Below are 27,191 nucleotides of genomic sequence, written 5' to 3'. Positions count from 1 at the left end.
CATTATCTTCATAATGTGTATTAACATTAATTTTCCCCAATGATCCATTTTCTCCCAGATCTAGTCTTTCCAGGACAGAAACTACACCACCTCCTTTCAGAACTAACTTTTTGGAATTACAAAACAGACAAAGTGCTCAAATAATCTTTATTTCATTTGATCCATCTTCTGTCCATGTGCTGCAACAACAGAACCACTGACAAAGACAGTTTGGTGAGGCTGTAATATGGGACGCCTGTTGCTGCACTTCATCCAGGGGGTCAAACCTGGTCAACAACAGAAACTTTGTGAAAGCTGATTAAGTTTTCACTAAGGTACTGACATTTTCAGGCAGCTGTTAAGTGTGCTTTTTAAATTGAATATAGTCAAAAACACTAACATTTTTGATACTGCTGCCACAATCAGGAGCACACTGAATTTTAGATGCTAACCTGACCACCATTACAAATATCACCACCAAACTCTTCTGATAGCAGCTGGTTAGTGGCCTGTAAATACATTTACTGCTTGTCAGAGAGAACATCATCTATTGCATTTAATGATTCAAGTACACATCTTACTTTAAAACCCGATGCACAGTCTATCTGCAATACATACACATGGATAGATTTTAGGACCCACCAACCCGCATAAAAAATATACATGAAAAAAAACCCTATAAATTCTTCTCATCAGTCATCCCATAATTGTGTCTGTAAACAGTTAGCATGTTTTAATTTCTTAAAAATCACACAGTACTGCTCTTAATAAATTAGAAAGTAAAATACAATTATCCACCAGAAATGGTTAAAACGTATTTTTCTCTCTCAAAAAATATTAATACAAAGATGACAATATAAACTCTTTGATTTCATATTAACTCTTTGATTTCATATTTTAATTAGGCATCTTCTTGTTTATATGTTTTTTTGTAAGTGTTTTATTTCGTGATGTTAAATAATATTCAAACAAAACACACTCTCACGCAAACACCACACATTTTCTTTTAGGTTGCATTGCTTGTAAAGTCAGTTTCTGGTTTGGCAGCTGAAGTAGCCACTCTGGTGTAAAAACAAAGGACGACTAAGGGAATATCAAGGAATCATTAGCCCAGAGGAGAGTTTTTCCAGAATATTTCTATGGCTCTTTTGCTTTTTATTTTGAGAAGTTGATGCTCAAATATTAACCTTCAGAGATCAACCAGGACAGGTTATGTCGAGGAAAAGTGGTTTTTATGTGGAAACTGAAGTCAGAAATTTGGATTAAAAAGACTTAACTGACCTGTCAAGCCACAGGGCAGCAGTTCGAGCTGAGTATCAATAATACCCATCAGCACCAAAGAGGGTTTCAGTGAGTGTTACATGGAAGGCTTCCACAGATCTCAAATGTACCATAAAGCTTTAAAAATGTTTGACTCTTACAATGAGACTTAATACTTTACTTTCTCTGTATTTTCATTGATAAAATGAATAAAAGATCTTTTGGATATCTGAAGATCACATTTCTTATATGCACAGAAAATTTACTCTCCCGTGTAATGAAGTAGTTTTAGTCCCACATAAAAGAGATTTAGCATTGTTTTATAGTTGTTATCCACTTTGAAGCGTCAGAACTGGTTTTTGGGAACTTCTGTGAGCAATTGTTGCAATTCACTCCATTTTGTTTGTTTGTTTGTTCCTCAGCAAGATCGCCTTTGCCTGTGGGAGCTAAGAATAAATGTTGACCATCTTGAATCAGGAGAATTAATTTGCAGGTGAAGAGCACAAGTGAAAAAGCCCTGATAAGAGTTTGTTAAGTCTTTGTGTGTCTGACAGCTGAAGCTTTGAAGGCATCATTTTGTATCCATCTCAATCTAGACCCAGGAGTTCCTTGCTTGCTCATCCATTCACTCCATCCTCGTCTTTCTCTCACATGACGTCAGCCCGTTTGTCCCTGACTTTGTTCCTCTGTTTAGTCCTGGCCTTGAAGGCAGCTGAGTTGAAAAGATGCTGTTGAAAAAAAAAAGGTAGAGATGAGTGCAACAATATTTATACTTTGCAGGCTATCATCACTTAGGGTGACTTTTTTTTAATTTTGCAGCAGCAGTTCAACAACATGCAACATGCAGAATAAATGCATGATGTCGAGGAAAATACTGAAAAATGCAATCACACACTCCAAGGTCAGATTGTTCCAATGTGCAGATTGAGATTCAAGGACAGAGGAGATGCTGTTACCTTCTCAAACCGAGAGATCTTGTTGCCTTTGACAGTAGCGTCCAGGATGAGGGGAGGGCCAAGGCCGAAGATGTCTCTCAGTAATGGGTTGAACTGCACCAAAACCAAAACACACACTAAAATTAATTAACATAAATCTCTAACTGTCAAACTACTGATTTTGCTGTTTTGTGTTTATGTTATGCCGAGGTCTTCAACAGTGTGCATACATGGATGGGAAAACAAATGAGTAGATCAAGCTAGGCGTGAAATGTGTGCATATGACAGCTTTGAAAATCCACTATTCATCTTCAACATCTACTAAAATATGGAGAATTTAATTGAATTAAAGGTGGGGTATGCGATTCTAATCCAATACATGTCTTTTTGTCAAATTCACCGAATATCTCCTCACAGTCCACTAGCTGTCCATTCAGTGTGTGTGCGCTGAAAAATAATCCTGTGTTTGTACACAGCCCTGGCTCTGTAAATGGGAAATAAACAAAGTGACTCGGACCGAGCCACACAACACTATTCCAGCCATGATTTGTGTGTCAGGTAACGTTATATGCCTTGCCCACAGACATTCAACTTACTTTCTAGTTTGCCAAGATATGCTGTTGTTGTGATGTTAGCTATAGTAGCAGGAGAGTTGTGAGTATCACTGTCTGGAGCTGGTGTGCTGGCTCTGGGAAACCGTCCCGTCCTCTCTGGCTGTTAGCTTCGCGGCAGCAACTGTAGCAACAGTTTGCTAACCCATAACCTAGCTAACGTTACATTACTTGCTGTGTTGTTGTTCACTCTATATTATGGTATTTGTCGAATCGCATACCCCACCTTTAACTGAAATGTAAACTCATCTTGCCTACCAGGGACCTAAATTAGCATTTTCTTTCTAATGTGCCATTAGTGGTTAAATTTTGCAGTACAAGAGCCACATGACAATGCTGACCAGGTTCAAGTGACAGAAAATTAGCAGACCTTGAACGAGGCTGTGGAAACATGTTCTTTGCACCTGCCAACACACACTGCGGCAACTGAAACCATATGCAGCATTACTGGGGCACTGTGAGAACACCACTTCAGAGCGTTTCCTGACCTGTAGATGGTGTCTAACTCCGGACTCCATAATCTCTTTGAAGGCATCGTAGATTCTTCTCCTCATCCAGCTGTCAATGTAAACGCTCTCCACTCCAAACCTGATCTTTTCCTCGGTGAAGTCCTCATTCTGCAGGAGAAGAAAGGGGACATCACAAAATCAAACTCAAATGTGAAAACAAGAGTAAATTCTTCTGAGTGATGTTATATCTACTAGCAAAACTCAGGGCAGATGTGCACAACTCGAAAATGAAAAGACTAGTTCTTTAGTGACTGATTTACTAACATAGAAGTAAAATCATTAATAACAAATATTATCGCTTCAGCTATAAAACATACCTCAATGTAATGCAGCACCTCTCTGAAGATGGAGCGTTGTTTTCGCCTGTCGTTCTTGGCTCGGTGCTTGTTGCCGTCTGTGGCTAAACTCTTCAGACATTCACACAGACTTTCACTGTCCTCCACCTCAAATTCCTAAACACCAGTGACATAATTGTAGCACGGAAATAGGATATTAAAACAAGAAAAATCCTTAAACCATAGATATGGGTATAATGGTAAAAGAAGTATACACAGCATTTGTTTCAGGGGCGGCTGTCGCTCAGTAGGTAGAGTGGGTCGTCAATTTAATCACAGGGTTGCTGTATGATCCACAGCTCCTCCTGTTCATGTTCGTGTGTGTGTGTGTGTGAATGGGTAAATGAGAGGCAAAAATGCAGTCCATTTACCATTCAGTAGTGTGTGTGCCTGCTCCCAAAGGTACACGATTGTCTTTGTGTGTGTTTACCTCTTCTATATCTCGTCCCAGCTCCACCAGCAGGGCGATGGTCTCTCCCACTGCGATCCTGTAATTGACGTCACTGCTCTGAAGACAAGCCTGGAGTTTGGGTAGGTGACTACAGGAAGGGTGACGAAGGGAGAGAATCACTACTATTACACTACTAGTTACTGTTGATTACTTTTACTTTGTCAATATGATTGATCAAAATGTCACACCCATGAACCTTAACAGAATTAAACTGAATGAAGAATTGAGTGTGACATTTGTCAATGTTCACATCCCAAGCTTATAAACAGGAGGTGATTAAAAAATTCAAAAATGCTAAGCTTAAACTTGTGTCCTTGCAGGCAGCATTTTTAACTTTCTGCCCATCATTAAATGTCCCTTCAGTGACATGATGTGTATACACTGAATGTTGTCTTACAGTAGCAAAAGCTCAGCACCCATTTCAGTGTCTAACAGAAAAGGATGCGCTCCCAAATTCTGGTTTGGGGAAATCATTTATGCAAAATATACACTGTTGAACATGAATAAAATGAATGAAAATTCAAAAACAGTCACACACAAAGGATTACTATGAAGAATTTACTTAATTTATTTTTTTGACATTTTGAACACTGAGTTTGTTTCACTCACAGGTCGAGCAGCACAGTCAGTCTAGATGCAGGACAGAGGGTGACCAGCAGCGACCAGGCCTGCAGGGCAGCGCTGTGGAGGCCTGGACTGCCGGGTTTTGGTGTGGGCAGTGTTCCCTCTCTGTTGGGGTATGAAGACATGAACACACTCTCCAGAAGGGCCAATGACTTGATCAAGTCCTGGGAGGGTTCAGTATTGATGTTAAGGGGAAAAAGAGAGAGAAAATGTAATGAATGATGAGAAAGACAAATTGTTGATGACAGCACAATGGTAAACAAACCTATTGTTAAGCGGTTGCCATAATCATGATTTAATATCCCAGATACTAGCAGAGTCTTGGACCCATATTTGATAAGATATTATCTGGTAAGTTTTTAGAAGGCTTTTGGTGCTTGATATTTTTTGGTTTATACATTAGGTGTGGAGGTAATGGGTAAACTGTAACCTCTGAACCACTAACAGTCAAGCTATTCCCTGTGGTGCCATTATTTCCCTGTGATAACCTGCAAGGCTTTGAGAATTATGAGTGTCATGATGGATTCAGCCATGGAGAGCAAGTTGTTCTCACCTCTCCGTCTTCAGCAGCAGAAACATAACAGCACATCCCCAAAGCTCTGGCACACTGATGGAGACAGACGCAAGAAAAGCCAAATAACCAGACATTTAATTAAACCACGACAGAGTGAAGCTGTGATCTCGATGCTAATGCAATTTCTTTTTTAAATAACCTAGCCAACCTTAGAATTGTTATTCTGTCCTGGTTTGTTAATGTTTTCAAACTACAAAGTGATAAATAACCTGGTTTTGACAATAGCTGGGCAACTGTTGGGACAATAAAAAAGGAAAATTACTGTATAATAATTTTTAGGCATATCACTTTCGGCCTGTATTTGCTCCTCCAGACAGAGTTCCCAACCCTGAGAGTCCAAAATGGCTGCTGTCAATGTCACGCTGTGGGAGTGATCCTCAACAGTACCCTAAACACTGTCTAGTGTTGTATTTTTATGTCTTCTTTTTGTTAGTCGGTTGAAAATAGCAATTCAATTCAGTTTTATTTATAACACTGACAAGGGTGTTACGACACTTAAAACATCAAAGCTACAACCTCAACAGGCTGGGAAATTTTCCTTGAGTGGACAGTCCACCTTAAAACTGAATTTTCTCAAAATCACAACCAGAGAATGTGTCATATATTTTTAAGTGGAATTTTCTTAACTGAATTTCTGAGCTGACTCACTTGACTATTGTACAACAATGGAGGTGAGAGCGAGGGCAGCTGGGTGGGAGGAATGCATTGCAGAATTTGCACTTAATGAACTCTTGGCTGAACCAGATGTTTTTCAATTTGTTGTTGTTACTCTGCAACATTTTTTGTCATGATGCTGACTAAGTTTTAAACTGCAGTTAACATGACTAATTTTTGATCTAGTATTTACACATGAGCTGACATGCATTACATTTTTTATTTTCTGCTCTTCTTCCATATCTAAAGTTTTGCACAATATCAGAGAAGGTTTATGTGATTACTCACACTCTGGCGGGCTGCTATGCTGGCACTGTTGTCAATCAGAATGGCGGTGAGGATGGGACGAAGCATCTTGAAGCCCTCCTCTGCCTCATCTCCACCTCCCAACTGAATACAGAGCAGGGCGAAGACTGTGGCTGCCGCTGCCTGCTCCTCCCCACTGCCTGGAGGGAACAGAAAGTTACTATTTGTTTATCAATAACTGCAATGCACTGTGAATTTATACAAAATCTACACGTCTTCAACAAGTCTGCAGAAATCCCACATACTGTTTGTAGTGCTGTGTAAACATGCAAAAAAAAAAAATATATATATATATTTAACTAACACAGTGGAATATCTGTTTGTATATCTGAGATCTGTTTGGTGTTACCTTTTTTAAGGCTCCTTTCCAGGCAGTCGCTGACGGTGAGGCGTCTCTCTGTCAGGAACTCAAATAGCACTCTGGAGGAGAAGGCCTGTCGCAACGACTCCAGACCTGCTAGACGAGTCTTAGTGCTGTGTGTGTGTGTGTGTGTGTGTGTGTGTGTGTGTGTGTGTGAGTGAGTGAGTGAGTGAGTGAGTGAGTGAGTGAGTGAGTGAGTGAGAGAGAGAGAATGAATGAATGAATATGGTTGGTGTTAACAGGAAGGTTTTTTTAGTATAATATCACTTCCTGTAACATCTACTGCGGTCTGGTGTTGCACAATCATTTTGCATTTGTCTTCCTGTTTATTCCTGACACATCCTATTTTTAATATTGATAGTGACTGGACGAAAGCAAAAAATAATAATAACCTCTTATCCATCAGGTTGTCTATACACTGCTTGAGTTTGTCTTCTGTTTCCTCCTGGGCAGTCTGCTCATCCACCTGCTCCCCTCCTGTATTTGGCCAGTCAACACACACAGGATTTTGTTAACTGTATGCAAGTGTAATGCTTCAGTTTAGGAGGGAAAAAAATCAAGTAATTCTTGTGAGTTTCATTGTCACACCACGCTAAAAGTTGCTAATAGGAATCAAAATACACTATAAAATGTTGGGTGCATTTAGATCCTTTAGTGTATGTAAGCACTACCTCTGCTATTATCAAAAATAAATAGGATTCTAAAAAGCATGTGTATGCTTAATCTGCATTTAAGTACAAACCTGTGCCCTCTTCTAACACAGAGGTGCTTTCGCTGGCACTGCTGTAGTGGCTGAGAACATCAGACGTCAGCTCATCATCGCTGGCACCCGACTCTCCCTTCACCCCATTTTTAATACCTAGAGAAAGAAAAAGACAAGATGGGAAATAGTGAGACGAGTAGGTGTGTTATATTTACAGTAACAACAATTCAACTGAAAACTCAGACGTGGAGTCTCAGTTAACACATAAACTCAGATTTTTGGCTTATGGCAAGGGAGCAAATGTGAATTATTCATCCCTGAATAATGATACGAGTAAACACACAAGTCTGAATGCTGTTGCTGGGTGAAAGTCAACTGATCTAGACAATGCTGAGCATCTCTATCATGACAGGTATAGTCAGAACCGACAAGCTCACTACCAGCAGTTGTTAGGGCAGTGACAGAGTACAAAAAAAGCTGGTAAGAGCAGGAAACAATGAACACTAGGTCAAAATTATATTTAAAAGTTTCCAAACAAGAAGCCACAATGTTATTTCCTCCTTTATTGTCCACAATGTTGCCTAGTTCTATTGTATGTATATGTCTTTTCAAGGGAGTGGACAAAATAGCAGAAACACCTTACACTAGAATGCCATCATATACAAGAGCCCTGCAGTAAATGCCTATGCAAAGCTTACAATGGTCAGTTGTTGGTGATAAGAGAGACTTAAATTCTATGGGGTAATTTCGGGTGGTTTTATTGGATGTACTTACATTGTCCAATGTTTGTTTTTTTTTAACAGCCAGTCACGATCTCTATAAAAAAGTAAAGAGCCTCAAAATGACAGCTGGTTAAACTGTGAAAGTGAAATGAAGAAGTAGTATCCCAAAAGTAACCAGAATTTGGCAGGAGGCCATTTCACAACAGTGACTAATGGCAGGTTTAGGGAAGCTGACTGTAGGCTTACTCTGCTCAGCTGTCTTTCTTTGTCAGTAATTGAACACCAGCAGAGTTCCTCTTATACACAGACACACACTAAGACACTCAGACTCACACACAGAGATGGACAGCAAACACAACCACCTTCTGAAACACTGTGTGGACACTGAAAAAGAGTCTACAAAAATCACCAGCAAGCTATTCCAACTGTAATATGACATACCTCGGGTAACTACACCTTTGCAGTGTGACTTTGAAATACAAGTAAAGCTCAAAAATGTCAGACCTTTTACACTAGGATGGCTAAAATTTATTCTAATTTATTTCATTCACCATGTCGTTTTTTTAATATCTTGCGGTTGCTCTCAAATATGCCACAGTCACCCACATAGGAGCTTATGTTCTCTTACATAATGACAGGAAATAGCACATAATGGAGGGAACCTCCATTAGGTAATTCTCTGTCATCTTTTATATTTTTATTATTACTTGGCGGTAATTAGTATTTTAATGTTTCAACACAGCTCAGGGACTAAGAGCCAGGCGGGCTAAGCTAAGCTAACCCACAGGTTCCTGCTTGCTCAGGACTTTCTACTGTTGGTGGGATTACTGGAGACCAGAGTGGCCATTCACATATTCATTCATTCAGTGTACGATCCAGAATGGTCAGACGGTATGTGTGTGTGTGTGTGTGTGTGTGTGTGTGTGTTCATGTTCAGATCAACCAGGACAGTCGAGGTAACCCAGAGGTCACTGTTATTGTTGTAGCAATGCAACATGGAAGTTGTAGTTGTGAGCTGCTTTCTCACTGAAAACATTTATTTACCTTTTCATATTATTAATTGTAGACTACCTGCAACAGTAGCAAGTTCTGTTAATCCACTCTGCTTTAGGTACAAGCTCAATGCTTACCACACATGTAGTAAATATGACAACTCTAGCAATCTTTCTGATATCATTCAGCTGTACTCGGGTAATAAGAAAAAAAATATGTATGAGTATGAGTAACTGGATCCAAGACTATATTTGAGTTTAGAATGTGTAAACTGGGCTAAAGTTCAGCCATTTGACCCAATTGTAGAGTTGTTGTCTGATCTGCTATTCTGCCTTTTCTTTACACTGCAAAAATTAAGAATTCAATGTGAAAGTTAACTTCAGCCACAAGCCAAATGCTGCTGAATTTCTGCTGTGGCTGACAAATTTACCACTATGTACAGGACTATCATTGAAAGGCTCTTCTCTATTCTTCTGAAATTGCTATTGAATGGCAAAATGGTGACAGTTTACTGTTCACAGCTGAGATAGCACACCCTGCAAGCCTGTATCAGTCAGTAATTTCCCAGTCATCATCTTTGAACTCCCGGCCATTGTGCAGGCTACTCCCCCACAGCCACGCACACACACACGCTGGCCTGCCCACACACAGCTTGGTTTTGGTAAGTGTGAGCTCCCTGCCATGACTCACGTGTCATCTCCACTTTGCTACTTCATGCTTACATAGCAATAACTCACACAGCTCCAGCAGTCAGTCAGTCCCAGAGGAAGAGGCTCTGCTGACGGACAAATCAGAACTCTGAGCCAAAGGGGTGGGAGCTCGATTGAGTCCCCTGGCCACGGCCTGGTAGCACATGCTTTAAAAGAAAGACTAAATTAACCTGTGTTCTCTCTACAAGAATTTTGAATATCGCCCTCACAGTCAGGGATCTTTAGCAACAAAACTTATATTTTGACATCTTTAATTCATCATAATTGTCATTGCCAAATGTTCTTTTTTTCTTGCTGTAAAGATCCAATTAACAGCCATCTTAAACTGCAACCCCTACTGCAACTAGTCCTTAAAAACAGGCTTTGGAATAAACCCAGTTCTTGTAAATAAAATAACTTCCACCACAAACAATTCTGCAGGAAATGCTGCATATGAAAATATTTACTTTGGAATGTACGATGTTTCTCTGGAGAAACAAAGACAAGCTCTTGCCTCAATACAACTTCACAAATGTAACATCAAATTCTGTTAAATTTGCTATATGTACAGATTTGTAGAAAGTTGCACATTTTAACTCTAAATCTACCAATCAATAAAACATCACTTGTTCAAGTATTCAAAATAAATAAACACATGGGAGTAATAATAACACAATTACAAACTAGAAGAATTCACTCAGGTGTGCCTTGAGGGTGGGGAACAGGGAGTGCAAGGCAAGCTGTGTGTCCAGTGTGTATGCAATATGCAGGTTACATTATCAAGGTGTAACCAGAGTAGACAGGCTATATGGAGACAAACCTTGGACACAATGTCCATATAAAGCATAGTATTATTGCTTTGCTTGCTGTGGTTGAAAAAGACAGTGGTAGGTAGTTTGTATGGAGCTGAACACAACCAAAAGTAGTGTGGCATGCATGTTGGTCAGGCGTATTCAATTCAAATTCAGAAGAGGTCCAGTTAGAGAAAATTTCTTCAAGCAAAGGTCCGGAACATCATGTCTAACTTGCATTATGATTCAGTGCCATATATATTGAGTAACCTAGTAGATGTATCAATGTCTGTATGTAGTCAGCAACTGACAAATCAAATAAGTACAATTCAATAATATGTCCATACTCGATTAAAAGCTTTGTTAAAAACTCTGTTTTTGCTATCGTAGAAAAGGTTTCAGTTGTAGTCATCTGGAAACTGTTTTCAGAATCAAGACGTTTCGGCTCCCATCCGGAAGTCATTCTCAATTGTGAAAAAATGGGACGTATCTGAGTATCTGTTGATTAACTAGTTTCACCTGAAACTGACCTTATTGTTTCCATGATGGCCCAGTAATCAGTAATCAGGCCTATTGTTTTCTGGCTGCACCTCCCTCATCACTGTTTTTGCAGTCTACTTTTGTCTTTTTGGAGCACGCCATGTGAAATTACTTTTCTCTGACTCACTTATTTCTCCGACTGTTGTCTCTCATCTCATCTCTCCCGTGTGTGTGTGTGTGTGTGTATATATATCTCACTCACTGAGTCAAGTCAATGCTTTTCAGAATGCACAGATTTGATTGGCTGAGTAGCATCACTTGAGATGATTTACAACTCGTGCAATTGGTCTGTGAGTTTCTTGGGCCGCTTAACCAGTGCCGTAAAGGGTAGAAAAGCTGCACTGGTTAAAATAGAAACACTTCATCAAATTGTAATAATTCTCAGTAATTTCATGGTTATAGGTCTGGTCCGGATAGGATGGCATCTTTGTCTGGACCCGGACCACGGTCCACCTATTAGAGACCTCAAGTGTAAGTGGTGTGAGGATGGTATTGCGGCCCCTACCACCCAGTTAAGAGGAGTGAGGAGTAGGCAGTCAATAAAATAAGTTTTTCAAAAATTCTGAATCACCACATTCAGAGAGGTCCTTGAGCAACCATTCATAAATGTGCAAATATTAGGCTGATGGATTCAGTAGTATGCTTACGCCTAGCGGGGATAATTAAACCGACTGTGTTAGACTGACATGACGGGGGAAAAAATAAAAAATAAATTTAAAAAAAAAATCACTCCATGAAGCAATGACTGCCTAAATACAAACTTCCTGAATTCCATGGAGTTGGATGGTCGGGGAGATTTTAACCAAATTAATGGCATGACGGGAGCGCACTCTAATTTGGGCAACATAGATGGTGATGAAGCAAGACTAGATGTTAGCAGCCAGTTATAAGTGAAGAGTTTGGGTGGACGAGAAGGTCAGATATGGATAAACTTCCTTTTTAGTCCTGTGATGTTCATCTTTTAAACAGCCATCTATCTCAGCATGAAGGTTGGGTGTTAACTCATGGTGTTCAAGCATGACATGCACGAGGACTAAAGAAACTCAGACAATAAAGTGATTTTGGTGCCACTGTGCTGCAAAACCACAAAGAGGCTGTGGTAAAGTCAGCCAATACAGTAAGCAGCCTGGGCAGGTAATGTATGAGGGAGGTAAGAGTTCAAATTTTTCAGTGTAGCTGGAAAAAACATACAGTGAGTTTAGTGTGCGAGTGGCTGCTGGGTTTACTGCATGCACTGTAGTGAGGTTCAAGAGCTTCTGGACAAGCCTTGAGTAGGACACGAAGCTGAGGTCAGGGGTCAAGGGTCAGGAGTTACCTTTCAGCGAGGCTTTAGCCGACAGGTGCAGCTGAAGAACCTCCTGACGAAGAGAGCCTGGAGATGACGTATGGACGGAGGAATAAATGGATGGATGAAATAAAGGGTGTAAAGATTGGAGGAAGAATGGTGGATGTATATATATGAATGAATAGAAAGACACAGGAATGACCATGATGGAGAAGAAAACATCAGAAGTGAGCTCCATTTCCCCCTTTCATTAAACTTTGTATTGCAAAATACTGATTCACAATTAACAATACTGCACAACTCAGAAGCCTTAAAGTTGTCATAGAATTGACAAAGATTTGCAAATATAACGGAAACACCAGACTTAATACTCCTAGTGGTCCATTTTTTATTTCCTTGTTGCCCTCTCAACACACACACACATATACATATATATATATACATATATATATATATATATATACATATATATATATACATATATATATATACATATATACATATATATATATACATATATACATATATATATATATATATATATTGTATTGTATATGTTAAATATACATACACACATAGTTTGTCTGCATTTAGGCGCTGGCACGTGTGTGCTTCTTGGGCAACGACACTCCATAAAACGTGAGGGGACTTAAAAGCCCTTACAGGCACATGCATGGTCCGAAGCCGCAACTTAACTGCACGTAAATGAACTAAATTCATGTGCAAATGTACTGAGAGATCCTGTTGCACTTGTTGCATGGGTTGTTCGTCTTCAGCACAGTTTTCATCTACCTGTTCTAAGTGTCATGACGTTGCTGCTAAAAATAGCATGCGGTTAATCTTAACCCTACAAGTGTATTCTTAGCAAGCCAGGGTCCTGAATGTTAGCAGAAATCTTCAACCATAAAACGCATTACACTTTCTTGGACAAATTTTCAATGATTTTACACGTATATAAATTCATTAAAGTGAGTGGCTTCAACATAAAAAAAACACATGCAGACTGTACTGCTAAACAGCAGCACTAACTTTAATTATAAGCCACATGGCTGTACATGGCAGACTGCAAAACAATTTACAAGTCAAGTAGCATATGGCATAGGTACCCAAACTGCTACCGCTAGTCAAGCTTAAGCTAAAGGTGTGGCGGTACAGTGTGCATTAACATCTTCGTCGTAACTGTCATATTCAGTCATTATATTCCTGCTGATTTCTTGCCAGAAGCTGGATGGTGAGTTAGCATGGCCACTACTGCTACTTACCCGGCTTGCTGGAGCCACGTTTCCCCTTTTTACTCCGTGGCATTTTGAGTAGCGCTTTGATCCACAGTTCAAAACAAAGCTAGCTGAGGTTAGCTAGCTAAAGTTAGCCTGCTTTCAGTCCAACTGTCAAGTCCGCTCCTCACAGATTTGACAGTTGGTGTGAATGCAGCTACAGCAGAGGGCTGGATGGTCTCCGTGGTTTATCTCGACAGCTGGGTGAAAAGCTCCCACAATTACACCTTCTTTCACACTTTTGTTCACACTTTGGCTAGCGTCCTTAACGAGCACCGACCATCACCTCGTTCCGCAACTCCCCGCTTTCTAGAATCTTGGAATAAAGAGTTGTCCGGTGGCGAAAAAGTCACTTTCCTCAACGGTTTTCACAATGTATTATCTATGATTATCCCCAGGTAATCTATATCTAATACCAGGTTGAGATATTAAGTATTTTCTAAAGTATTTGGGACGGAGTTTTGAGCACGTTGCTGTTGCAAAGTCCACCATCTTCCTCTCAGTAACTACTCAACAGACCGGCAGCCGGGGTTGCCAGGTTAGTTCTGTTAGCATCCCCCGTTTCCGTTGTGCCTAAAACCGTTGACTACAGTCTGTGCCTAAAACCAACCCCAGACTTGATGGATGAAGCACTTATTGTCAGATGTATGTGATTTATATGGTTAATCCATGCTTATTCTAAGGGACGGTCAAATTTGTGTCAGTAAAGTCAGAATTCTGTACAAAAAGTCAATATAGTGGAAATACAGTCAGAACTCTCAATGTTTAAAAAAATAGCGAATCCTCAAAGATTTTGAGATAGATTCTTGAAATATAAATCAGAATACTGACATTAAAGTCAGAATTTTGTGCGTTTTTAAAAAATATTTCAATTTCTTCAATTCAAAACACTTTCAAGCAGACATTGTTCTACCCAAAGCCATATGTGCCACAATTAGAATTTTGGGAAAAGTCAGAATTATGCAATACATTTTGAGAAACTCAAATTCAGACTTTGTGGTCTCTTTTTCCATGTGGCCCTAATCCTGTTCCATATGTCGGGGACCCCTCCAGCACCTTCTTTAGGAGCCAAACTTATGCCAGACTGACTGACCAGTCATGTGAAGAGGAATGCCTTGTATAGAAAACATTTATGCAATCTTATTTTTATATCACTGTCCATTTCAATAGAAATAGAACAGCGGGTCATGGGAAAATGAAAAGGAAAATGTCTTTAATAAAAGAAGACATTTTCTAAAATAATGTTATTTAAAATGTTTACATGACAATTATGTTAAATATTAAATCCACAGTGACGTACAATGTGCACCTTCAAGTTGAAAAAAACTGACAACCTATAAATCAGTAGTATTATTTCTATATTAAGTAAGACATTCAGAGCTCCACAGAAAGTCCAAAGACAATGTCCTAGTTTAATACAGAAATTACATTTAATTAGTTTCAAGACAGAACACACATAAGACAGTTAACATCTTTTCAACTTAGATTATCATTGTACCTCATGTAGGGTAAATATCTCCTTCAGGTCATCATATTATATTATTATTAACAGTCTGAGAAACTATCTGGTCAGGTTTTATCTTTTGTGGAGATCAGGTTATTGACCATATCAACAGAGCTAAGCAGAACTCCCTCAAAATCCCTCCAAACAAGAACTTGATGAGAACATCTGTTAATTAACACAAAAATGCCAATTCCACAAACTGAACTGGCACGGTTGTGTTAATTAGCATATTTCAGGTAGGGGTTTTGTGTTGGAAGGGTTATGAGCTGGCCCTGTTTGGCCTCCCTTGATTAAGCTGCTTACTACCAACAATAATATGAATGGAAATTTGGCTCTGTGGTATTTGAAAGACCTTAAAAAAGACATGTAGTGACTGAACATCAAAAGAACAATTTGGAATCTCTTTGTTTTGGTCCAGCAGTGACAAAGTAAATGCTGCCATGTTTCATTAGCAAAACCTATATTCTACAACAAAAAGTTAATTAAATACTTGTGTTTAATGGATCCACACAGCCTCAATGTTTTTGTTCTTACTGAAAGTGCAGTAAGTTGATTAAGTTTAACCTGCTGTCCACTTACAAAATATAAAAAGATAAAACAGAACTTAGTCTATGAACCATGTTAACAGAGCGTCTAGGCCCATACCATTATATATACACATTCTCTGACTCAACAGTACTGCTTGTAATTTATTTCATGCACATCCATCCACAGGTGAAGCCATGTTACTGAACTCTGCATTTCTTAAACACACACAGGTAGCATACTGACTGTTTGTATAATGACAGCCTGATGTTTAATATGTCCTGCGCATTACATGTGAGGACCCGTTGTCCTCAAACCACCTGTCAGTTTATACTGTGAAACTGTATGCTGTGTCTCTGCTTTAGTGTCTCAAATACAAATTCTTACACATTTAATGTGCTTCATAATATTACACCAGCACACATACTGTATTTCACAAAGTTTATCATTTTAGATAATTTTCTCTCAGGACTCCCCAATGAAGACTTTCAGTCTTACATTGGTGTTGCATTGGCAGAGGTAAACAGAAGGGGGCAGCATTGGTGAATATGGAACAGAGTGGAGGAATGGTCCAGTTTAAGTATATGTACTATATATGTATGCATGTGTATGGGTATGTGTAAGGTATATTTGTGTTTGTGTGTGTGTCCCTCCTATCCAGTATAGTAGTTGGTTGGGACGAAAGGCATCTTGCTGATGGTAGCGGGCACTGCTTTTTTCCTCACCTCGACCTGGATGGCTGTTCCGTTCTTAGCGAATGCCGCATCCACGTAACCCATGGCAATGTTCTTTTTCAGGCAGGGAGAGGGGCAGCCACTGGTCACCTCACCTAAATAAAACAGCAAAGAATAGGTCCTTTCCTTGGAAATCTCTGTCTGACAACCTTTCTGCCTATATCTTTAGAGACAAAAAAAATATCGAGCCAGAATAAAACCTTTTGGTAGAAATTTAAAATTGGTCCTATTCTGTGCTTTAGATTAATTTACTGAGCAGCACACAGACATGTTAATCTACAAAATTTTTAGTTGCTTACACATTACATTCACTCACTCGTTCATTCATTCAATCACTCAATGCTGGGAATGACAATATACTGTACTTGAAATAATACAGATTTCTTTTTCAATATTATAAAATATCACAATTTGGATAATGTACGCAAAGTAACATGTGAGAACATGTTCCAAAAGATTGTATTTTATTCAATTCTATTGAATTAATAGAATTAATAGAACACACTGATATGGTAATGTTATGTGTGATGTCAAACAAAACTGAACATTTCAAAATAAATTTGATATAATAAAGCCACAATGTGTAGGATTTGAAAATGTCTGACTTTGGCAACACCCCCAGTGGTAGTACCATGAAACCCACTGGCAGATAGCAATGCATGAAAAAAATTCTACACATAGTGGCTTTAATATTAAATGTTTTTTGTTGTTTCAGTGGTGGTGCTTTGCATTATTTTAAAACAATTCTTAATCTTAGGTCTAAACTTTTCTTTTTTAAAGGGGAAATGCTGTTAATTTTATTATTATCTTCTTACACTGTTGCACCACTCTTAATTGAAATACAGAGGTACCACAGCTCTCTCGTGTCCACCACTCCCACCATGTTTGCTTTCTGACCTATGATCTTTCCATCAGGGCCGAGTATGGGTATGTGTTGTCTGACAGGGGGTCCAGTGGACACCAGACCGACTCTCTTTCTGGCTGTCTTGGCTTTGATCTGAGGTACAATGATGTCAGCGCCGGGGAAATCCTTGGTCTGACGCCGACGCTTTCCTGCGTGTGAGAAGAAAAGGGAATGGAGTTAATACTACGGAGCCCCCTAAAGGTAATGGAGAAAACATTTTTGAGAACTACTTTTGGGTTCCCTCGCAATATGTTTTGTGTTACCTCGCAATATTTTGCGTTCCCTCACAATATTTTGAATTCCCTCGCAATATATTTTGCCTTACTTCGCAATACATTTTGCGCTCTCTTGCAATACTTTTGCGTTACCTCACAATACTTTTCTTCTTCCATTCCTTCTGAGCTGTATGTCTATTTGGAATACAGTAGCACAATACAAATTCAAAATAATAATAAAGTAATGGTAGTGGTAATATTGATATGAATAAAACAATAATAGTAATAATAATGATAGGAATAATAATGCTAATAATAGTAATAAGACTAATAATAATAATTGTAGTGTGGTTGTCGAGCAAGAACCTAGGAGTCAGGAGTAGGAATTTAGCATTGTTTATGGACACCTCACCGATGATGTCCATTGCAAAGAAGTTTCAGATAGAGCAATATCAAACTTCTTGGTAGGAGCTTTATGTACTGTATAAGGAACAGCAATTATTGCTCCACACTTATAGCAACAGGCCTTCTACCTGAACCTGTTTTAGCATTGCAGGTTACTTTAATTGGTTTTGTGCAAAGAACAGAGGACCCTGTGCAAAAAGCTTTCAAACTTGCGTTGGTCTGCATTCCTGATGTATCTCTGCAAGTGGTTCAATGCTGTCTGCTCTTTCTGTGACAGAACCACAGACTCTGTTTGCAGCATTTCAGTCACCTTCTGGTTTGTTGATTTTTTTGACTCATACAAATACAGCACATTAGCTTTATGAGGTAGATTCAACTGCACATCTGTAATTCCGCCTCTGGAGATGTCTCCTTTTCCTCAGTGAAACCCCTCTGGGGTTCAGTACAGTACAGAGTATGCTACAGTAACCGTTCACAAATGAAACCGACAGCATCCTGCAGATTACATTACTGCTTTCTTATCGATCTTAGAAAGGATCTAATAATAATACATTTGATTAATATTACTTTCACTAATTACATAACCATGTATGCCTATTGGGTAGTAGTAGGCCTACTATATCAACATACTTAATGTCCAGTTCAAAGTAAAATTCAATGAGCTGATACTTTTGGAGAAGTAGACATATGGCTCTGAAGAAATGGAAGAAGAAAAGTATTGCAAGGGAACACAAATGTATTGCGAGGGAACGCAAAATATAATGCGATGGAATGCAAAAGAAGTCCTCAAAAAATTATTGCCGTGATCTTTAGGTGGCTCCCTATAATACACAGAAAAGACTGCACTGTATTCATCTTATTTTCGAATGTGGAAATAAACAGTTGGTCAAACTTCCGTTTTTTGTGCCACACTTCCGTTTGACTGTTAGGCTAACTCACGTTGGCTTAACTTTCTTATTTAACAATGTCGTGAGAGCACTTCCAAAAACCAATAAACAATTGAAATGGCAGGTTGGCGCCACATCCTCAAACTATTAACGAGTGGGAGGATGACATGAAGAAATGGCTTCATACAATGAGAGAGAGAGAGTGCCCCGTATCAAAACACTGGTAGCCTACATTAGAAAGGACGAAAGCCTACGGTTACCGTTTCTGTAAAATGAACTGAACGTTTGAATTGTGGAGAATCTTCATCTAACCTTTTAAGTTGATAAAGTGAACTTGTTAGCAAACAGTTGCCTAATTATAAATCGAGCAGTTACAGAACAACAATTTATTATACATTTAATTTGCAACATTTAATACAATGTTTTAATAAAAAATGTTGATTGTAGCCGCTCTAAGCAAATGGGCTCATTATCAAAGACACTGGTCATGTTTATAATCTGTTACATTTTTAAAACTCCTATGTGTAGGACTTGAACATTTCTGATTTAACATGACATCTCGTTTGTTTAATTCTTACAAAAATTAAGTGTAAAAACTTAAATTTGCAGTTTTATAGTGGGCTGTGTGCCACAGAATTTCTTGGCTGGTCTCTGTTGGTTGCCTAGCAACTGGTCCCAGCCCAGAAATCGTCCAGCACACAGCCCCCATAAAACGGCGAATTGTCATTTTTACAACGTGTTAATTAGTGAGCTCTAGTAGATGGATTTTGTTACCTTCGGACAGACCCAGGCTAGCTGTTTCCCCCTGCTTCCAGTCTTTATGCTAAGTTAAGCTAATCAGCTGCTGGCTCCACCGTAAAGATGTGAATGTGAAACTCCCTGCTTGAGTCCAGGTATAGATAAAAGGACTGACATGTCTTAAACTCACCCGTTCCACCACAGCCTCCTTCTAAAACAATCTTGTTGGAAAAAACATTTAATACAAATATTTCATAATGAACACTAAAATCTTACCTATGGTCCAGACTAGGGTGGCCTCCACAGGTGTGGTGGTCTCATCTATGTCGTTGCCATAGAGACAAAGCCCCGCCTCCAGCCGCAGACTGTCCCTGGCGCCCAGACCAGCCAGCTTCACCTCGCCGTTAGCAAGCAGCTTCTCTGTCAGCTCCACCACTCTGGACTGAGGGACGGAGATCTGGGACACAGAGACACCGACAGACTGTAGAGCTGGGTCTCCATCCAAGGAGCTTTAAATTAGATCTAGTCATCGGAAGGTTTTGAGAGGCCTCCAAAAAAAAATCTACAGTAGCGACTTAAATTAACTTTTGTCTTTGCTCAAGCTCACGGTCGGAAAAAGCCAAAAAAAGTGGAGGAAGGAAGCAGAGAGAGAGAGTTGCTGACCTCCACCCCGTCCTCTCCAGTGTATCCACAGCGGGTGACCCTGCAGCCAGGAACACCGAACACAGTGGCCAAGGTGGAGGTCATGAAGGTCAGTTTACTGAGGTCCTCCTTCAGCCCCTCCTGGAGCACCTGAGACATGGATGGACCTGATAACACACAACACAACTGATAAATTACCTGCATAAACTCGGACATGGAGAGTCTTACGCAGAGGAGGTCAAATAGTCAATTAACAAAGGATCAGTTAGGAAAGAGTGAAATAAAACTATAAAGAATTGATGTAAGAAAGAGTGAAACAAAGTTCAACAGGAACATGAAATAAGAGAAATACTGGCAAGGGCAAAAAGAAAAACAAAGAAAGTAACAGAGATAATGAAACACAAACTGGGAAAAGACAGAAATTAAACAGAAGGAAGATCAAGATCGAGGGAGGAAAACAAGTGACGGAGAGAGGAGAGTAGGATGGAGGGGGGAAGAAGGAATGAACGACAGACAGAAGGCAAAGAATGATGGCATACAGGAGGAACAAAGAAAAGGAAAGAAGACATGAGAAGTAGAAGAGGAAAGGAAGGGAGGAAAGAACACAACAGGGGGGTGGAGGAAAGGAATAAAGTAAGGAATCAGAGTCAGAATCAGAAATACTTTATTGATCCCTGAGGGGAAACTCTTTTGCTACAGCAGCTCACTATCACGTCAGTGCACACAGGAATAAAAGTACTAAGCAAAAAATACAATACACTATAATACAGGTCAGAAAATAAATTAAGTACCAAGTGGGTATAAGTATAAAATAAAACAAGTGTGAAGTACAAAGTGGGTTTACCAGTTGATGATAATAATACGGTATAAGGTAATAGTGCAGGATGAAATGGGAAGAATATTTTACCTTGTAGAGCAATCAGTGCTTCATCAAGGAACTCCAAATCCACATCAAAACCTGCAGCTTTGAATTCTGCCAGTCTGGCCTACAGGCAACACACACACACACGTCAGACACTTTCTATCAGTCTACCAGACTCCCAACCTGTCTTTCTGCATACACTCTTTGTCTTTATTTACCTTCATATGAGCCGAGTCCTTGTCGGCGCAGCCAGCGTTGGAGACGACATAGAGGTAGCCCTTGTCTGTCTTTGTCACTATGAGGTCATCAATAATCCCTCCTTTCTCATTGGTGAAGAGGGACAATGTACCCTGGGGAGTGAGGAAAGAGACAGAAAAAGATGAGTGGGTGAAGATTTTAAGGTAAATGCAGGATATGTATTTGGGACACTGTCCAGTTGGTCAAATTACTCCAACACTGATGCTTCATATGAACATGTTAACATATGCTTTGGCTCTGTTCACACAATAAATGTGTCTTAGGTGATCCAATCATAGGGCTCATTATTTAAGTTTTTTATTAAAATAATTATCTGTGAATTGATGTATGTATGTATTCTAAATAAAGAGAAAAAAATAAATTCTAAAAAACTCTGTGTGACATTTGAATATTACAAATACAATTTGCAGCTCAGACATTTTGTAGTTTTCCGATCACCCCCCATTTTCTCATAATGTTCTGCTCCATGAAGCATATTCTGAGCTGTACTTACCACAAAAGGGCCTTGTTTAATAAAGTCTTCTTAAACAACTTCTGGATGCATTTTCACCTGGATTTTATCCAAAATTAGTTTAAACCAACCTATTCCTCTTTTAAAAATCTAGCTAATTTTTGTGAAAATCTGAAATGAAAATGATCAGGCTTATCAAGTCACAAGTGGACAACTCTAAATGTGATAAGGATGGCAGTGGGGCCTTTTGAGAACGGTCTATAAAGAAGTCACAACTGATAAGACAAAACTGTAGTCAGACAGAAGTCGCATTTCTCTGCTGCATTTGTTTGAGGCTTTAGAGTGAGACCCAGGAACTATCGGTAGAAAGATAATAGTCCCTACATGAAATTTCTCACAACAAATCTGTGGATTATCTTGAGTAACCGGGTCATGATTTTGGGAAACAGACAATGCTGTTGAGTTTTTCATATGTATTTTTTTGGCGCTTTGAGCACCGCAAGCCGAGTGTCATATAGTCCCATAATACTAAAAAAATGCAGACATCTCTACGGCCGATACCTCCAAAACTCGACAAATCACACCAAAACAACCTAGATGGATAAATAGCACTGCAGGTCAGAGGAAAAATATGTATTTTTGATTTTGGAGTGAACTGTCCCTTTAAAGCAGCGATAATCAATATTTTATATTAAGAATGGAGCACATGACTACTAGTATGTGAAAGGGGTCACTTGTAGTGATGGACCCACAGAGAATTATCACCTGAATCTGCAGTTCCCCTCACCTCAAAAGTGTATTTTGGAGTCTTTCAGCTCATTGTTTTGGTCTTCAGGCCTGCAACTTTCACCAGCTTCCTTTTAAAGAGGCAGCAGGCATCTGTTTTTAACTTAAAAAAGTGCTCCAAAAACCCACTGTACACTACCTGCCCATCACCAAACAGCATACAGACACAGATAGTGACTAGTTGTTGAACATAGTGGAGCATTTAGCGGAGACCAAAAAGCAGAGCTAAAAGGAGAGTGAATACTAGACTTACATTCATCAGGTGGACAGCAACAAATGAATGCTAATGTTGCTCACATCTGTTGAATGTGTAAACACTGCTAACAAGTTCACCATATGAACTTAAACAGCGATAATATGTCAATGTTGTGTTTACAGCTTGCTTCCACGAAGTGAACACAAAACTCAGTTATTGCATGTTCAATATGAAACAATCATCTCACCTGGTTGTCCTTGAGTTCTGCAATATCTGCAACTACTAGAGACTCCATGAATTTCACCCTGTCTTTGCCATGGACTTTGGTCTGACAGAAAAAAGCAAAAAGGATGTATTTAAACATAGAAATGGCTTTTTTTCTTCTGGTGGGTTGTTTCATGGATTAAAACAAATCAAACCAAAAAACAAAACACCTGTTAATTGACAAAGGGCTGTATTTTACCATGATGATGTGTGACAATTAATGTGATATGTTAGTTTGTATATGTGTATTTGTTTACCTGTGTTCAGGTGTGTTTGTTCACCTGTCTTCAGGTGTATATGTCTGTGTCCGTTTACACTTCATAATGTCTCACCTGCAGCATGTGGCTGACATCGAAGATGGAGCAGTGCTCTCTGGTGTGCATGTGTGAGATGATGTGACTGTCTTTGTACTGGACAGGCATACTCCAGCCTGCAAACTCCACCATCTTTCCTCCCTGCTCCCTGTGGAAGTCAAACAGCTGAGTCTTCTTCAAGGCAGCCTGGGGAAAATAAAACACTACTGTGTGCAAAAAATATATACACAGGGAATATAGGAACCACATTTGGAATACAGTAAATTAATTTTAATTTATTAACTATAATACTAAATGTTGAAATTATGTATCTTAAAAGGTGCTACAATTAGGATTTTTAAATAGCTATACAATGTTTCTAAAATTGAATTATTTAATATTTAATTTCTGTATGGTATTTTTCAATGTAATAGCAACAATCCAACCAGTGTTTCTAAAAATAAAAAAAAAAAAGTAACATATTGCATCTCATTCCAAAGAAGATGCATATACTTGTGTTGAGGAAAATAAGCATGTTCAGAAAGATAGTTTTTTTCCCATTGACTAAACTGTATATTCAATAACAGTATGTTTAAGGAAGCAAATAAGGGTAATTCATTTTTGAACTTGTGAAATTATGTTCACAAATAATTTCACAGCCTGCACTTATATATCACCTTTTCTGTGCATGTGGAAAAAAAACTGCATGCACTTATGTGTGAATTTGTAAAAAAAAAAAAAAAAAAATCAATGTTCTCACAAAGTCAAGTTTGTGAATGTGTAATAAAGCTTTGCTGCTGTAGAAATATTTAGCGCATGTGTGAAAAAGGTTTGCGCACACAGATATAATTTGCACATGTGTAAAAACTTTTGTTGCTGTAGAAATATTTTGTGTATGTGTAATTAAAATTTGTGCAGTTTTTACAAATTCACACATTCAGATATGTGCATGCAATTTTTTTTACATGTACACAAAAGGTGATATACAACTGCAGGCTGTGAAATTATTTGTGAACATCATTTCATAAGATCAAAATATTAATGACCCTTATTTGCTTCCATATACTGTATGTTCTGCAAATACCACAGTGATGAAGGACATAATAACACATCTTTGTTAAATATACAGCTCTGTTTATAGTGTGGTCTAGCAATCAGTCGAATGGCAGAATGAGAATCCTAGTCATTGTTTCTACGCTCCTGTGTTCTGTTCTTTCTGCCCTAACTTCTGACCTTTGAACCAGCCAGTGAAGGGGGCTTATCAGCGCAGCAGAAGAAATGCATTATGGGACAGAGTGTGTCGGCACTTTATAAAAGACTCAATTGCTTTTTAGTCCAAAGTCAGCTATTAATTTGAATGAACGGTAGAGGGGTGGTTGTTCTGGTTGTAATATCCAAACATACACACACGGACACACACACATACACTTAATGAACTACTACAGATGAAGGCACTCCACATGGTTAGGACTTTAGTCTTTTTACCCCGTTTGCTTTGTGCAAGAAGAAAGCTTGTGCAGATAAACCTCAGCTGATACATTATAAGGGACTTTTAATTTAGACGTAAAAAGAGGTTTCCACAAATATGAACTTTATCTTAGCGGCTTGATAAATTACAGATGATACTGATGTCTGCTATATTATTTCACTTATAATCTCCTTTGCAGAAAAATCAGTAAAAGTGCAGGAAGGAAATTACTGAATAAATTGCTGAATGACTGAATGAATGAATCTGGGTAAGGTCACACTTCAAAGCCTCACATTAAGTAAGCAGACACTGACTGAGACAGTGCTGATAGTACTGTAGAGTCAGTCACTCGTGGTTTTAATAAAATCATCTTGTGCAGCTCAGTGAAGTGAAGCAGACCGAGGGAGAGAGGATGGCAGTCTGCTGGGACAGATGCACATTATGTCTGCATGAACTGACTGCTGCTGTGTCACACTCTGCTGTTATTATTGTAATATGCAGTAACAGTGATTTATTCTGAGGGTTTCTGGAGTGAAGTCCCAAATGTGATGGCCAAAATAGCTCCAACATCGATTCTGAAAACACCTACTGTATCCTGAAAACCTTTACAACCAAAACTTCAAATACGATCCAGGAAATTAAAACTATGGCATGAAGCCCAATTCATTTTAAACCAACCGCTGAGGACAATTAACACATTATACGTCTAAAACCTTCATTCAAAAAGAATATTATAAGAGTTTCACAGTGATATAAGAAAGAACCATAAAGTATTATGTCAATATCAACTCACTAGAGAGCCGCATATAGCCTACTGTAAGTTAATCAGTATTATTGTAGGCTACTATTACACTGATAACATCAGAGATGAAAACTTAAGGTTGGGGTAAGGTTGTTGAAAAATTCAGCACTTTGTAGCCTAACGTTACGAAAGAATACTATCTTATTTCATCATCTTCTAATCAGAAAACTGTGATTAAGCTGCTTTCACTAAAGTAATGCCAAAGTACTTTGGATCGACAGAAGTTTACCGTGCAGCGACACTTCATGCTCCACTTACCCCAGCACTTGAAGCCTGTCTCTGCTGCTGTTTCTTCCCCGCACATCCAGCTCCAGCGAGCCGCTGCAAACCGTCCCTGGAAGCCCGCAGCCCGAACCCCGAACCCCCGAGCAGCAACCGAGCCCACATCATGCCACCTGAGGCCCCGCTGAAGTCACACACACACACTTTCCTGACGGCAACACGTCCGCTGTGTTACTAAACTCTTCAGACTCCACACTCTGGAATTTCTGCTTTCCTGGCAATAACACATGAAGCGGCAGGGATTGAAGGAATGCGCAAAGACTTGTGGGAAATGTAGTTGATAAGTCAATTTGCCCTGCAGGATTTCACCAGACTCATATAAAGCACACTGGTTGACCACAGATTAGATTATATGGATTACACATCTACAAAGAGCCTTAGTAGTATTAGTATAGTATTTCTTCAGAAAGCTGAACTCTTTTAATGTGGATCCCAAAATCATGGCACTGTTAAGTTGTTTATTGAAAGAATTATTTTGAAACATTTTTATTTGTGTGTTGGTTTGGTACTGCTAGGGTAATACAGAGGGACATTTTAAGGATAGGCATGTGGTTTATGAGGGTCAGGGTCAAACCTGGTCAACTTCAGCCAAAAATTAATCAGGTTTGCATATTTGGTCCAAACCTAGTCTGGACCACAAATGCAGATTCAGCACCAAATAACGGGACCATAATAGGACACAACATCTGGAAGTCCAACAAATACAGCTAAAACAAACATCAATTTAACAGCAACACCAAGTTAATCCTAATGTACAGTTCTGAAAGCTGGTGGGACAAAAAACTGAGGCATTCCCCAATGGATGCCTGAGAAGGCTATATGGCAGCTGGCCTAACAAGATCACAACCTTGAAATTAAACAGGAAAACCAATATCAAGAACGTCATCAACGTCAATGTCATGACTACGACTGAAACCTTTTCTACAACGTCATCACTGAAATATGGCAGACATGGGAAGCAGACGGCTGTGCCATGTGCTTTGAATGGAAGCAGATCGCATCCCAAAGGTTGTGCTGAGATGGACTCCAAGTCCAGACCAAAAATGACCTGTTGCAGAACTGTGATGGACGAGCTAGCCAGGATGTGGGGGGCGTTTATGTCCCACAGGGTATGAAGAGGATTAAGTAAGTAATAGGACCGATAAGTCCATGCCACAGGTGTCCTATCCCAACTCCTATGCAGAGTTAACAGACTATCTCTGTTACACCCCATTTTCCTCCTTTTTTCTGACAGTGGCTCTCAGTAGGTCAACAGGGAAAAATAACTGTGAACTAACAAATTACTTTTTCATCTCATTTGCTAATTTACCATTACCAGTATTTTGCACACTTTCTGCCTTCATTCAAAAGTGAAGAGTGAAAGGAAACATCACGGAGGG

General features: G+C 39.2%; 2 protein-coding genes across 3 annotated transcripts; both read right to left on the bottom strand.

The window, feature by feature from the left end:
* Positions 1 to 130: 130 nt before the first annotated feature.
* Positions 131 to 14,154, bottom strand: ifrd2 (interferon-related developmental regulator 2). Of its 2 annotated transcripts, XM_044209976.1 has the most exons (13): positions 13,585 to 14,154; positions 12,353 to 12,409; positions 7,342 to 7,458; positions 6,992 to 7,076; positions 6,588 to 6,712; positions 6,221 to 6,378; positions 5,258 to 5,311; positions 4,690 to 4,868; positions 4,060 to 4,168; positions 3,612 to 3,746; positions 3,274 to 3,402; positions 2,196 to 2,288; positions 131 to 1,967 (listed from the first exon to the last, which is right to left on the bottom strand). In XM_044209976.1, the coding sequence occupies exons 1-13, from the start codon at positions 13,625 to 13,627 to the stop codon at positions 1,887 to 1,889; spliced, it is 1,365 nt and encodes a 454-aa protein (XP_044065911.1). In that variant the 5' UTR covers positions 13,628 to 14,154; the 3' UTR covers positions 131 to 1,886. The 2 variants fall into 2 exon arrangements, with proteins under 2 accessions (XP_044065911.1, XP_044065912.1); XM_044209977.1 differs by lacking the exon at positions 12,353 to 12,409 and having other exon boundaries at positions 13,585 to 14,153.
* An 850-nt stretch (positions 14,155 to 15,004) lies between these two features.
* Positions 15,005 to 25,922, bottom strand: amt (aminomethyltransferase). Its single transcript, XM_044209978.1, has 9 exons — positions 25,789 to 25,922; positions 23,300 to 23,467; positions 22,951 to 23,031; positions 21,231 to 21,362; positions 21,058 to 21,136; positions 20,172 to 20,317; positions 19,785 to 19,965; positions 17,257 to 17,412; positions 15,005 to 16,454 (listed from the first exon to the last, which is right to left on the bottom strand). The coding sequence occupies exons 1-9, from the start codon at positions 25,918 to 25,920 to the stop codon at positions 16,279 to 16,281; spliced, it is 1,251 nt and encodes a 416-aa protein (XP_044065913.1). The 5' UTR covers positions 25,921 to 25,922; the 3' UTR covers positions 15,005 to 16,278.
* Between the last annotated feature and the right edge of the window lie 1,269 nt (positions 25,923 to 27,191).

The sequence above is a fragment of the Siniperca chuatsi genome, linkage group LG10, assembly GCF_020085105.1.
Source record: "Siniperca chuatsi isolate FFG_IHB_CAS linkage group LG10, ASM2008510v1, whole genome shotgun sequence".
Taxonomy (NCBI): domain Eukaryota; kingdom Metazoa; phylum Chordata; class Actinopteri; order Centrarchiformes; family Sinipercidae; genus Siniperca; species Siniperca chuatsi.
The sequence above is the reverse complement of the archived record's forward strand: the minus strand, read 5'-3'. Positions and strand labels throughout refer to the sequence as shown.

Excerpts from the sequence above, each read along its gene's own strand:
- amt (XM_044209978.1), bottom strand. The coding sequence starts at position 25,920 with ATGATGTGGGCTCGGTTGCTGCTCGGGGGTTCGGGGTTCGGGCTGCGG. Across the intron at positions 21,137-21,230 it reads AGGACTCGGCTCATATGAAG|GCCAGACTGGCAGAATTCAA; the intron begins GTAAATAAAGAC and ends TGTTGCCTGTAG. Across the intron at positions 19,966-20,171 it reads CTGGAGAGGACGGGGTGGAG|ATCTCCGTCCCTCAGTCCAG; the intron begins GTCAGCAACTCT and ends TCTGTGTCCCAG.
- ifrd2 (XM_044209976.1), bottom strand. The coding sequence starts at position 13,627 with ATGCCACGGAGTAAAAAGGGGAAACGTGGCTCCAGCAAGCCGG. Across the intron at positions 12,410-13,584 it reads ACGTGGCTCCAGCAAGCCGG|GCTCTCTTCGTCAGGAGGTT; the intron begins GTAAGTAGCAGT and ends CGTCATCTCCAG. Across the intron at positions 3,747-4,059 it reads TGGGACGAGATATAGAAGAG|GAATTTGAGGTGGAGGACAG; the intron begins GTAAACACACAC and ends ACTGGTGTTTAG.